A 14,998-nucleotide genomic window follows, 5' to 3' on the forward strand; every position below is an offset into this window, starting at 1 on the left:
GCGATCTCATGCTCGGTCTGCATGTGGGAGTCTTTGAGAAGAAAACAAAGTTTACCTTCTCTGTCTTTCTGGCTGTTCAAGCGCGAGAGGAGGTTGTCCTCGGCCTGCACGCAGTACACCTCTCGGGTCTGGACCCCTCCCCCGCAGAGGGCCGTCTGGTTGCCCCGCCTCTTGTCCTGCTGACTGAGCAGAGGGTCCACGCGGCACTCGGTCCACTCCGTGGTCCTCCAGCCATACCTACATAAAGAGAACGCCGGCAGCGGCAACCATGTTTATTGACTAAAACTTTGCTTTGCTCTTCTCATATTTTTTTTTTCTTAAGAAAATTCATCTAAAACACACTTCCTTCTTGAATCAGTCGTAGACTACTACATGTATGGTGCAGATTCAATTTCAACCTGTTCTTTATCCTCAGCAGTGCTCCATTTAAAGAGGGGTTAAATTTAGGATGATCCTGTTTTAATTGCAACCACTGGAAGTTACTTATAAATATTTTATGAAAATAGAGCATAATGCTGAAAACATGAAATTTTATGTTCAATTAAGCTGAACTCCAGCTTGCCCTTTCTTGATGCTTATAAACAAAGAAGGATTGAATCTGGGAATGGAAAATATTCTAAATGATGATCAACCCAAGCATTTGTTTTGCCTTTAATAAAATGCACGAAAATTGCTTTTTCATACTGGATCAAAATTATAATTGTGTGTTAGGATTACAAAATATAACAATTTAGAGTTTTCTCTTTATTGTCAAGAATAACTGCTTTTTCTGTAGCACTGAGCTGTCCCTGATGAGTGCTGATGACTGATGAAAAGAGCTGACGTTTCTAATCAGTGGAACACAGGAAAGACGATCTGTGATTCTAAATTAAAGCTCCAGTCAAGATTATGATGAGGAAGAAATGTCGAGGGCTTGTCAGCCCAACACGTGCTTTAAGGAGATAGCCAGGGCACCATTTCCCGATGCCACTGAAGATAGAAAGTGACGGCATTTCTTCAGCTCGAGGAAAATGGATATTCTAAAAGCACAAAGAAAATGGCTCATGTAGCACTTTGTGTCACTTTAACCAAGATGCTTCCTTAGTAATCAGATTAACAGCCAACATAGGTACAAATGGATGTGCTAATGTCCATCTCAATTAGACAAAAAAGTTAAGTGGGCCCTCAGATGTGTGATCTAGATGCTCTGCTTTGTCAGTGGTAAAGTTCCATGACAGAAAGCTGACTTTCATACCTGTTTTTAATCTTTATAAGTGGGGATTCATGGCATAAAAGAGGTGCAGGACTGGGGCATCAAGGAACAACGCCTAATGTCTGTTTATAAAGGAAGTATAGTATTCAGGTCAATTCTAAAAACATGGATAATTGATGCCCTGGGCAGAGGCGGGGGCGAGGAAAGTAAAACAAAGCAAGTCATTCATTAGGGGAGTTAAAATGAAAATTTTATTTTTTTTATAGAATGGAGTCCCAATTTAGGTCATCTTAAGGAGTCCTGTGTAAATTGGTTTCATATTCTAAAAAAATGATACCCTCCAAAAAGGGTGAGAAGAACGAGAACTCAGAATATGTATTTACTTTGTTAATAGTGTTTGAATATGAGCGGATAAAGAATAAAACATCTAGCTTGAGACAAAGAGAGAAGAAAGTCCTAGGAGACAAGGCACTCTGATTGGCATCCTGGCCAGGTCCTCGAGCCTGTTTTATGACGAGGAACACACAAGTGGGTGGGACAGACAGAGCAGTGAGGAAGGAAACTCTGGAGTTTTCAGTCATTTGTTACACAGGGGAGAGTGGAGAATTGAAGATCTTGTATAAATCATCACTATCTTTGTTATTATTATTGTTAGAAGTAGCAGTAATTTTCCTCCTCACTGGTTCATGAAATTTGAGCTGTATGCATGTTCTTTAAATGTTTGGAATATTCCAGAGAAGTTCTCAGTGAAACTTGTGCATATGTATTGAGAAACTAAGATTCTCTAAGTTGTTTTATAAATATTCTATATTCAGACTAAGCTGAAGTGTATTTATTACTAAGATAATTCGTAGTAACATCAAACAGTAATAACAATGTCTTTTTAAGGACAAAAAGGATATGGTTATGCTGCCAAATATTTCAGAATTAGTTTTGGTTCATCTGAATTCAATGAACATTTACTGGGCACTTACTATGTGCCAGGCCCTGTGATATATGCTAGAGATTTAAAAAAAAACAAAAGCAAAACAAGTTAATAAGCACAATCCTGGGGGCCAGCCCTGTGGCTGAGTGGTTGGGTTCATGCTCTGCTTTGGTGGCCAGAGTTTTGCCAGTTCAGATCCTGGGTGAGGACCTACACAGCCCTCATCAAGACAAGCTGTGGTGGCATCCCACATAGAAGAACTAGAATGACCTAGAACTAGGATATACAACTATGTATGGGGCTTTTGGGAGAAAAAAAGAAGAAGATTGGGAACAGATGTTAGCTTAGGGCCAATCTTCCTCACCAAAAAGCATTAAAAAAAAGTACAATGCTTGTCCTCAAGAAGCTTAAAGTCTCATTATTTTGAATTATTTTGATGTAGTATTTGACTCTATTCCATAGGATTTGTTATATACAGTACTGAATTTTAGTAGGACTTGCTTAATAAATAACAGGAACCTATATTTTGAAAGTTTATTTACCTTACAGAATGTGGGTTGACAAACTATGGCCCAAAGACCAAATCCAACCTGTCCCCTGCTTTTAGAAATAAAGTTTTATTGGAACATATGCACACTCATTTGTTTACATACTGTCTACAGCTCCAAGGGCACAGTTGACTTATTGCTACAGAGACATATGTGGCTCGTAAAGCCTAATACATTTACTATCTTACCCTTTACAGAAAAAGTCTACCAATAATATATTATTTTTATAGAAAATATATAAAATGTAGCCTTATGGAGATTTGGAAATACAACTTGTTAAAGACACTTTTATTCTGTAAAACCCTTATCTTTTTTTTTTTAGGATAGCGTTTGTAAAGAGGGATTTTACTTTTCCACTTAGAATTTGTAAAAATCACTATTTCCCAACATACTATTCAGTTGAAAGCCAACAACGGAAGGGATATGCAACTTGGGCAGACACGGTCACAGAAGCTGTAGTCCTTCATTTACTCACGTGGCACAGGGGGCGACTGCATCTCCTTGAGACACACAGGGTTCTTTCTCCTCAAGTTCTGGACAGTCTTTGTCGCTTCCGATAGGAAACTGCCTGATGCTCCGTGTCCTTACACGAACGCCTTTAGGGGATGCCATATTGTGGCAGGTTTTTGAGCAGGGGCTCCATTCTGACCACTCTGACACCTGGCACTCTTTGGTGATCACACAGGACTGGAAGGTCATTGGCAGCTTCTCCTGCTGGCAAAAGCTGCAAAAGAGCATTGACAATCTCAACACAGGCTTACAGGCAGTTAGGAACTTTGTCTTCTATACTTCAGAGGAAATCAGCTTGGACGTTTTTTTTTTATTTATTTTTATTTTTTTATTTTTTAAAGATTTTATTTTTTCCTTTTTCTCCCCACAGCCCCCCAGTACATAGTTGTATATTCTTTGTTGTGGGTCCTTCTAGTTGTGGCATGTGGGACGCTGCCTCAGCGTGGTTTGATGAGCAGTGTCATGTCCGCGCCCAGGATTCGAACCAACGAAACACTGGGCCGCGTGCAGCGGAGCGCGCGAACTTAACCGCTCGGCCACGGGGCCAGCCCCATCAGCTTGGACGTTTTTATTTCTACATGGAGGTACAATTCCAATTTCAGTGAAAATATATCAACATTTATGATGTGTAAAAGCAGTTAGACTCAAAGCTAACATTTGCATTTCCTCCTATTTTGTAACAGTTGTTAAACTATTCATAGGAAATAGAAAATAAAGGGATTAAGCAAAATTGGCTGAAACTAAGTTTACCATATTGTTCATTTCACTCATTCCAGATTTGTTTTAATTTAGAAAATGAGAAAATTAACATATGATAATTTACATTCTGTTTAGTGATTTAAATAAACATGCTGGCCAACTTAATACAATATTGTTTTGAATAGAAAAAGTAATTTAATATATGCTTAACATTATTTTTAATATCATTTGAAACTTCAGCTGTCACAATTATAATGTATCCTTATTCAAATACATCAATTTTTCCAGTTCACATTTTAATACACAGTAAACATATGGGTATCTTAATGAAATACATCATAAGCATTAGAAAAGTAAATCTATTTACATCTATATTACTGTAGAGATGTCTTCTATATTACTGTAGAGATATCCTCTAAATAGATCTCTAATATTTATTCATCAGTAAAGTATTTATTTTCAAACTCTTATCTATCTACTTCTACTTGAATTACAGGAATGTTGGATTCGAAATTGTAACATCTGCATATGAAGATGAAGATGATACTATGCATATCAATGACTAAGAGCATATGCACTTTGAGGAGTTTTCTGGAATTGGATGGCCTTATTTTGATTCTTAGCTGAACTCTTGCCCATTCTCAATAACCAATAGTGCATGTTTACAAGACGCAGGCAGCCTGTCTCCATGATAGAACCATCTGTTCCGATGGGAGAACGCACTGTTAATTGTGTCTTGTCATTCAGGTGCTATATTTAACTATGGTAATTAACCATACAGAAAGGCAGGTCCATTTTAATGTAACAACTGACATTCAATCTTCTTAATTCTACTGGCATGTGGATGAAAATTGCATTCCTAGGAGACAATTAGAGCTCAAAGCATCAAAGTCAATTTGTCTGAGCTGAGAGGTCTGAGAAGAACAGTCATCTGAGAGTGGCGGTAAAAGGGCTCTGTGAGTCAGCTCTGTTTTTCTTACAACAACAGAGAGGACCAAAATCCCAGTTTTACTCCAATGTCACGTATTGAGTATTAATGATTCATTAGGTAGAACACTAACCATAGAGCAAAACTTTCTCTGTGACGAGCAAGTTTTCACTCTTACACTTATGGTTTATCCATGAAAATCAGGCAAAATAATGACCAAATGATGACCTCTATAACTACTCCCTCGCAAAATTCTCCATATTTTATTTCCTCTTAGATGCATTTCTTATTCTTTATGAGATTGTTTTCATATACATATGCATATATTATCCTCTATGTAATACTTATTAGGTTCATGTTCTATGTACAGGCAGAGGATTAACAATCCTTTTTAACCTTTTGTAGAGAATTTGATCATCAGTTAACTGCCTCCAGTTACAGTTACCCTGGTAACCTGATGAAAGTTGGGATGTCAGCTACGTTACTAGATCATATTATTTATGACAAAATAATCCCTTTGGATAAATTCTGTCTGTACTGGGAAATTATAAATACCTGGTAGGTGGCCACACCTTTGAGCTTCCCTGAACATGTCAACTCTTGGCTCAGGGCTTGTTTTTTGCGGGTAACTTGCAGGCTATGACAATGGGATCACTTCAAGAGATATTAGCTTCTGTGGAGCATGAGACATTTTAGCCAAGGCAGCTAGGAACCTGCCTGATGTAAGACTTATCTTCTTCCATTTGAGCTGTGCTGCATGGATTTCTAGGAGAACTCCCACCAGATGAGGAATGTCTGATGCTACAATGATCACAAGTTCTGGTTCCTGTTCTATATCCTTCTAAGCAGACTGATGCCAAATGTGGCCTATGGTGGTCTTGTCTGTCTGAAAGATTGTATAGCTTAAGTTTGAAACTTAACTCATATTACCTCATTTAATACTCCCAATCATCCTCTTATGTGGGTACCATTATTATTTACATTTCATAGGGAAGAGTCTCTGAAAAGTTAGGGAACGTATTCAAGATCATATAGTTAGTAAGCAGTGGACTGGAATTCGAACTTGAATTTTCTAAAATCAGAGCCCATTTTCTTGACCACTCTGCCCTATTTCTTCTCACAGTTTAATCTGATGTAAATCTCAGTTTATTAGAATAACTGCTTTAGCTGCGGCCAATGCCAAGTTACTGGCACATGGTGAATCAGCTAGTGTCGCTATTTCACAGCCCCAGGGTTTGTACTATCCACACACTTTGCAAATGTGCTGCTTGTCCTAAGGATGACTTAGTAATTATGGAAAAGCCAAAACAAATACTTTTTCCTGATAAATATTAACAATTTTCAATATTGGTCCCACATATGAGAAATTAGTAGTATAAACAAGAGCAGTATTAAGTTATATGATCATGTAGTTTTTAATATATGTGACATATATAACTTATCTATTTATCTACCTATCTACAGTTTGTCTTTCCTGTAATTTCCCAATACCCCAAACCATTATTTCAACAAAAGTGTATTAAATAACTCTACTTAATATTGGGCTTTGGAAGTACAATGACAAGATTACAGTAATTAAATTGGAAGCATATAATTCTGCTTGGGGAGGCACAGAAGGTTATATGAAGTACTAGTAGATTACTATGGTGAATTTTAAACAATGTACTAGAATTTGTCAGATTGAGATGAAGGTAATTAATGGAGATATGAAATAAAATAACCTTTTGTTTGTTTGGTGATGGGTAGGGGAAATATAGACTTTTCCTCGGCCTCCATGTTAGGAGTTTGTATTGAGCAGAGGAAATAAGAGTGGAATTGAAGCCTAGGTCAGATCAAGGGCAGTTACACAGATCCAGAAAAGGACCTCCTGTGGATGAGAGCACCACTGAAAGATATCAAGCAAAAAGGAGATGGTATTAGTATTTTATGTAGATTCTGATGGTGGGGTGGAGGATGGAATATTAGGGTACAAGATTGGAGGCAGGGAGACTGTGATGATGATGATGATAACAACAGTAATATAATAAACATATATTGAATGCTTACTATGTGCTAGACATTGGTCAAGCTGAGTGAAGTATGATCATGAATATGAGGTCAACCTTCACTGAATGTCTTCTATAACCCACATACTGTGTGGAGTTTTACCTAGAATATCTCAGGCAATCCTCAAAACTGAGCTGTAAGGTGGAAATCCACCTTTTTTTTAAGGTAAGGAAATGGAATCTAAATGTCTAAACCAAGTCTAGAAAGTAGCAGAACTGGGATTCTAACTAGATCTTTCTGCTTATAAGGTTTATGAAGGTATCAACTAAAGCAATGGCAGTAGAAATTAAAAGTAGTTACGAAATATAAGAAAAGAGGAGTTAGACACCATACAACCTGATGGAGAGTTGAAGGAGTTTAAAGAGAGGAAGGAGTCATTAAATAACTTGAAAGTTTCCAGCTTTGCGATTTGGTGAGCAGCACTGCAATTCTTCGAAATGAAGAACATGGAAAAGAGAAGCATGTATCTGGCAGTTGATAAATGAGTTCAACATTAATATCTCGATTTGATATAATATATCCAGGACCTATCCAACAAGGCAGAAATGTTCAGTAGTCAGATCCAGAATTAAGGGTCAGGGTTTAGTTGAAAGTTCTAGATGGCTTGTATACTTTTAGAACTCATGAGCATATCAGAGTTCAAAGGCAAGGACACAAGAGTAGCTGAGCACTTACATCCTGGGGTTCATTTTAGGCCTGCATAATTCACAAATGGCCTTACAGTGGACCTTAGTAGGCCCACAAGCACAGTGATGTTTATTAATTTCATTTTCTGATTGTTAGTGAGACTAAATAGGGTCACCAAATGATCCATGGTTACTAAATTATTCAGCTGCCATCCTCTCCCTTTCTCTCCTTTATTCTGGCCAAGCAAAAAGTTGACATTATAGAACTTAGGGGAATTATACATTTTGGTTCATTATGGTTTTCATGAGAAGATGAAAGATCTTCCCTCTGGGAAGTCAAAGGCATGGGCTATGCTTCTGCAAGGTGGCCTGGTAGAAGATGCGATGGTCACTGATAGTTTCCTTTTCATTTACGTGGTATGTTCAGGATAGCCCAGAAGGCTAAGACTAAAGAGAACAAAAGCTTGGCTTTGAGATAGAAGCAGATGTTACTTAGTGACTTTGTATCAGATAGAAAGTAATCAGATAAATATCGAAAAAATAAAAAAGTGGAGAGTAAACTTTAATATTTGTCTTTAAAGAGACTTCATTAAGAGATGATGGAGCACAGATATTCCCGACAGTGACTTTTAAACTCTGATTATCTGGTATATTTAACACTTTTATTTTAGGCCAAGGTTTAACACTAATGAAATATAAATTTCATTTTATTTAATTTTTGATAATTCAAATTATACTATACAAAAATAGAGTGCCATTTCAAATTTTTTCCCTAAAATTATTTCTGTAGCCCATTTAATAATCTTAACACCTGTGAAAAGACACCTTCTTTCTAAAGGCAGCCTAATTAATCTCCCAAAATACCGTTATCAACCTTTAGCCTCTTAAACAGAAAATTCCCAAGACTCTCATTTTCTCAAAATCAAGTCCACAGTTTCTTTTCTGGTAATCGAAGCCCTCCATAATGTATCACTGTGATTACTGCCCTCTCTCAGGTTGTCACTTAGCCACCTTTCAGTCCTCCTCCCCAGTAGCCTACTACAATTCTACCAACTCTCCTCATGGTCTCCAGAGAACAGAAGCCCAGTTCTATCTACCCACTTTTGTCTACACTATTTGCCATTTGGAATCCCATCTCCCATCTTCTTTGCCTCTCTGAAGCAAACCCTCTCAGGATCTAGGTGGTATGGCCGACGCTCAGGAAAAGTCTCTAAATGTGGTCTGAACCACTCCTTCCCCAAACACCAGGTGACAATTTTTCCTTCTCATGAGAAGTGGATGAACTTATAGACTGAAAATACAATGTCATAAGCTACTGGCAAGAAATATGTGTCCCTTATAAAGAGGTAGGCTGAATATCTGCACTGAGGTGGCAAAAAGTGACAGCTGTAAATTCCCTGTTTGAAGCCTCTTTGCTTAGAATCAACTGTTTAATCCCTTTCTCTTTCTCTCTTCTCTTCCCCCACTTCTCAATAACTAGATATAGATACATGAAAAAAACGCTGTCTTTTTGTTCCTAATAAAGTGAAAAAAAAAAAGAAAAAAGAAGTTATGGTTGGATGTCAGCATAGGCCTACTGTTTCTAATCCAGGGAAAAGTAATAAAGTGATCAGAATAGTTTCTCGTCATCTTGCTGAAGCCAAACATCTGTAGTCTGGGTTCTGGAGGTGAAACTTGTTCCTGAAGGCTTAGTCTAATCTGGAGTTTTGCGACTCAAAGTTTGGTCTGCGGACCAACACCATTGCAATTAACTGGGAGCTTGTTAGACATATAGAATCTCAGATCTCCAGGCTACGCTCCTGAATCAGCATCAGTATTTTAACAACATTCCCAGGTGATCCATATGCATAATGAAGCTTGAGAACACTGGTCTAGAGCTAACTCTCCCAACCACTCCAAAAATATAAGGCATCCAGTACTTACAGTTGGTAAAATGAATCTTTACCAGCATAGCCTTACCTCTTACAGACAATGGAAACTGAATAGATCACGGCATTTATTACCAGATATTAGGGCGTTTATAAAATAATTGGAGAGGCTGGAGGAGAAGGCTTCTAACCAAGCTTCCAGGTTAACTTCCAACCCTCAGAATCACACCATTTCTCTGATCCATGGAGCTGCTTTTGTGGCTACAGGGAGCCAAGTTTCTGGCACAAACTTCCCTGTGAAATGGGTACTTGTGCCTCTTCCCACTGACTCCAGTTCAGAATTTAAGCCCAGCTCTAGCACATTGTTGGAATCTAAACTACATCCAGAAACCTGCTGGAAGCGACGTTCAGAAGTACATTTTAGTTTTCTGCCTTTGTAGTACAGAACTTCACACTATAGCAGCACTATTCAAAACGTGGTCCACGGACGAGGCCAACTCTTTGTGAGGGGTGTGCAATGAGTTAAGCACAGGAATTGAAAGTAAGTACCCAGGCATTTTTACAGAAATTTGAAGTCTGCAACACTCAAGTTCAGGATCAGTGGATGTGATTCCATGAACACGATATAGGCCAGTTCTGTTATTGTTGAATTCCATGGTGAGAGGCGTATGGCTTGAGCTACATGCTAGACATACAGAGTAGGCCCATGTTATTGGATTGGTAGGAAATCAAACAAAAATAAAAATAAAAACCAGCAACCAAAATCTGATCCTTCACCGTGGATAGCTTGAGAAGCATCACACTGGTGCAGCTGGATGACTGATGAGCCAGCCAATCTGTGGTATCCTCAAACCCCACTCAATTTCCAGCTCCTTCATGAGGCCTATAGACTGATGAGCTCATATGACTTTTCAGAAATATAAATCATTTTGGCACTTAAAAACATATCTCTAAATAAGATGCATAGCAGCATGTCTTTTTTAGTTCCTGTATAATTAGTCTATAATAAACACTTATAATATTCTTATTGAATTAAAGAACATGTTTTCTTCCTGTAAATATGCAAATGGTTCAATAACACTATTCATGTTACAGAAGGATTTTCCATATAAAGGGTATTACACTAAATCTTTTTGTAATATTAACAAGCATCCCCAAGTTTCGAGATATGAACAAACACAATTTGATGTTCAGGGAAGATTAAAATACTCATTTTGTTTACATAAAGCAAAACATATTTGTAGGCTTGTGTACTCTGTTATGACAACATGATCACATATTTAATTTGATTAAGTAATTTGTTCCAAGAGTGAAAGTGGTCGTCCTAATCCTGGCCTGCAAAATATAAGGGTAATGGGACTTAAACCACATATGGAGTACTATTGTAACTCTATTGACTATTTGAGAAAAAAAAATGACATTCTTCTTGAAGTAGATGCATTTTTTCACATATATTAAGACAGCCATCGGCCAACTGACAGTCATGTCTATAGTACCATCTCTTATGCTTACATATAAACAGAGTTAATTTTAAAATTACATTCAGAGATTAATACAAGAATCTACTGTTCAAATATGTTTATTTTCCTACTAATCTACTGTTTGCTTTTACAATGAAAAAAACAAATGGACAAAGATGATTGTCCAGTTTCTCTGAGTCCCCCATTTGTAGGAAGAGAGAACATGATGAATGCTGTGCTCATAGTCAAGAGACCCAAGACATTCCTAAATTGCCACTTTTGAGTTGCGTGACTCTGATCAGGTAGCGATTACTCCACCCCATATCTTTTCCATATAGTGAAATTACATTTTCCTAAAAGACCTCTAAGGTCCCTTTGTTTAAAAAAATGGAAGATTCTTAAATTTTCATAACCTAACCAAGCTAAATTTTTATTGGCTTGTGTTTTCAGATTGAAGCTTATAAAAAGACTTTTCCCACCTCTAACTATGTTCAAGCTGCATTCCTTTTTTTAAAAAAAAATAAATTTCCTGTGATTTACCATTTATTTATCAATTTAAATTAACAGCTTACAAATTTTCCGAGCTCATTTCATTCCCTAAGCATGCCCTTTCCTTCATAGAATTCAGCAAGTTAGAAGGAATAATTCTTTTTTTTTTTTTTTTTTTATTAATGTTATGATAGATTACAACCTTGTGAGATTTCAGTTGTACATTTTTGTTAGTCATGTTGTGGGTACACCACTTCCCCCTCCGTACCCTCCCCCCACCCCCCCTTTTCCCTGGTAACCACCAATCAGATCTCCTTCTCAATATACTAATTTCCACCTATGAGTGGAGTCATATAGAGTTCGTCTTTCTCTGACTGACTTATTTCGCTTAACATAATACCCTCGAGGTCCATCCACATTGTTGTGAATGGGCCAATTTCGTCTTTTTTTATGGCTGAGTAGTATTCCATTGTGTATATATACCACATCTTCTTTATCCAATCATTAGTTTCTGGGCATGTAGGCTGGTTCCACGTCTTGGCTATTGTAAATAATGCTGCAATGAACATAGGGGTGCAACGGACTCTTGAGATATCTGATATCAGGTTCTTAGGATAGATACCCAGTAATGGGATGGCTGGGTCATAGGGTATTTCTATTTTTAACTTTTTGAGAAATCTCCATACTGTTTTCCATAGTGGCTGTACCAGTTTGCATTCCCACCAACAGTGTATGAGGGTTCCTCTTTCTCCACAACCTCTCCAACATTTGTCGTTCTTGGTTTTGGATGTTTTTGCCAATCTAACGGGGGTAAGGTGATATCTTAGTGTAGTTTTGATTTGCATTTCCCTGATGATTAGCGATGATGAACATCTTTTCATGTGTCTATTGGCCATATTCATATCTTCTTTTGAGAAATGTCTGTTCATGTCCTCTGCCCATTTTTTGATCGGGTTGTTTGTTTTTTTGTTGTTAAGTAGTGTGAGTTCTTTGTATATTATGGAGATTAACCCTTTGTCGGATAAGTGGCTTGTAAATATTTTTTCCCAATTAGTGAGCTGTTTTTTTGTTTCAATCCTGTTTTCCCTTGCCTTGAAGAAGCTCTTTAGTCTGATGAAGTCCCATTTGTTTATTCTTTCTATTGTTTCCCTCAACTGAGGAGTTACAGTGTCCGAAAAGATTCTTTTGAAACTGATGTCAAAGAGTGTACTGCCTATATTCTCTTCCAAAAGACTTATTGTCTCAGGCCTAATCTTTAGGTCTTTGATCCATTTTGAGTTTATTTTGGTGTGTGGTGAAAAAGAATGGTCAATTTTCAATCTTTTGCATGTGGCTGTCCAGTTTTCCCAGCACCATTTGTTGAAGAGACTTTCTTTTCTCCATTGTAGGCCCTCTGCTCCTTTGTCGAAGATTAGCTGTCCATAGATGTGTGGTTTTATCTCTGGGCTTTCAATTCTGTTCCATTGATCTGTGGACCTGTTTTTGTACCAGTACCATGCTGTTTTGATCACTGTAGCTTTGTAGTATGTTTTGAAATCGGGGATTGTGATTCCGCCGGCTTTGTTTTTCTTGCTCAGGATTGCTTTAGCAATTCGCGGTCTTTTGTTGCCCCATATGAATTTTAGGATTGTTTGTTCAATTTCTGTGAAGAATGTTCTTGGGATTCTGATTGGGATAGCATTGAATCTGTATATTGCTTTAGGTAGTATGGACATTTTAACTATGTTTATTCTTCCAATCCATGTGCAAGGGATGTCTTTCCATCTCTTTATGTCATCGCCTATTTCTTTCAAGAGAGTCTTGTAGTTTTCATTGTATAGATCCTTCACTTCCTTGGTTAAGTTTATCCCAAGGTATTTTATTCTTTTCGTTGCGATTGTGAATGGGATAGAGTGCTTGAGTTCTTTTTCTGTTAGTTTATTGTTAGTGTATAGAAATGCTACTGATTTATGCACGTTAATTTTATACCCTGCTACTTTGCTGTAGTTGTTGATTATTTCTAATAGTTTTTCTGTGGATTCTTTGGGGTTTTCTATGTATAAGATCATGTCGTCTGCAAACAACGAGAGTTTTACTTCTTCGTTACCTATTTGGATTCCTTTTATTTCTTTTTCCTGCCGAATTGCTCTGGCCAGCACCTCCAGAACTATGTTGAATAGGAGTGGTGAAAGTGGGCACCCTTGTCTTGTTCCTGTCCTCAGAGGGATGGCTTTCAGCTTTTGTCCATTGAGTATGATGTTGGCTGTGGGTCTATCATATATGGCCTTTATTATGTTGAGGTACTTTCCATCTATACCCATTTTACTGAGGGTTTTTATCATAAATGGGTGTTGGATCTTGTCGAATGCTTTCTCTGCATCTATTGAGATGATCATGTGGTTTTTGGTTTTCATTTTGTTAATGTAGTGTATCACGTTGATTGACTTGCGGATGTTGAACCATCCCTGTGTCCCTGGTATAAATCCCACTTGATCATGGTGTATAATCTTTTTGATGTATTGCTGTAATCGGTTTGCCAAAATTTTGTTGAGGATTTTTGCATCTATGTTCATCAGTGATATCGGCCTGTAGTTCTCCTTCTTTGTGTTGTCCTTGTCAGGTTTGGGGATCAGAGTGATGTTGGCTTCATAGAATGTGTTAGGGAGTTCTCCATCTTTCTCAATTTTCTGGAACAGTTTGAGGAGAATAGGTATTAAGTCTTCTTTGAATGTTTGGTAGAATTCTCCAGAGAAGCCGTCTGGTCCTGGACTCTTGTTTTTGGGGAGGTTTTTGATTACCGTTTCTATTTCCTTACTTGTGATTGGTCTATTCAGATTCTCCATTTCTTCCTGATTCAGTTTGGGGAGATTGTAGGAGTCTAGGAATTTGTCCATTTCTTCCAGGTTGTTCAATTTGTTGGCATATAGTTTTTCATAGTATTCTCTTATGATCTCTTGTATTTCATTGGTATCTGTTGTGATTTCTCCTCTGTCATTCCTGATTTTATTAATTTGCGATTTCTCTCTTCTTTTCTTGGTGAGTCTGGCTAGGGGTTTGTCAATTTTGTTAATTCTTTCGAAGAACCAACTCTTTGTTTCATTGATCCTTTCTATTGTCTTTTTTGTTTCAATATCGTTTATTTCTGCTCTTATTTTTATTATTTCCCTCCTTCTACTGACTCTGGGCCTTGTTTGTTCTTCTTTTTCTAGTTCTGTTAGGTGTCGTTTGAGGTTGCTTACGTGAGCTTTTTCTTGTTTAGTGAGGTGAGCCTGTATTGCGATGAATTTCCCTCTTAGGACTGCTTTTGCTGCATCCCAAATGATTTGGTATGTCGTGTTCTCATTTTCATTTGTCTCCAGATAATATTTGATTTCTTCTTTAATTTCTTCAATGATCCATTGTTTGTTGAGAAGCGTGTTGTTTAGTCTCCACATTTTTGCACCTTTCTCTGCTTTTTTCTTGTAGTTGATTTCTAGTTTAATAGCGTTATGATCAGAAAAGATGCTTGATATTATTTCAACTCTCTTGTATTTATTGATGTTTGCTTTGGTTCCCAAAATATGGTCAATCCTTGAGAATGTTCCATGTGCACTTGAGAAGAATGTGTAACCTGCTGTTTTTGGATGAAGTGTTCTATATATATCTATTAAGTCCATCTGGTCTAATTTTTCATTTAATTCTATTATTTCCTTGTTGATTTTCTGTCTGGATGTTCTGTCCATTGGTGT

The 14,998-nt window shown here is 37.4% G+C and overlaps 1 protein-coding gene across 5 annotated transcripts in view; it reads right to left on the bottom strand.

Moving 5' to 3' along the window:
* The window catches only part of THSD7A (thrombospondin type 1 domain containing 7A), a 676,621-nt gene that overhangs the window by 187,058 nt on the left and 474,565 nt on the right, over positions 1–14,998 (bottom strand). For all 5 annotated transcript variants that reach the window (XM_070615793.1, XM_070615794.1, XM_070615795.1 and 2 more), the window contains 2 exons: positions 3,141–3,389; positions 56–237 (listed from right to left, as the gene is read on the bottom strand). In XM_070615793.1, the coding sequence (XP_070471894.1) occupies positions 56–237; positions 3,141–3,389 (431 nt within the window). The remainder of the gene's footprint in view (positions 1–55; positions 238–3,140; positions 3,390–14,998) is intronic.

Source organism: Equus przewalskii, chromosome 4 (genome assembly GCF_037783145.1).
Source record: "Equus przewalskii isolate Varuska chromosome 4, EquPr2, whole genome shotgun sequence".
NCBI lineage: Eukaryota > Metazoa > Chordata > Mammalia > Perissodactyla > Equidae > Equus > Equus przewalskii.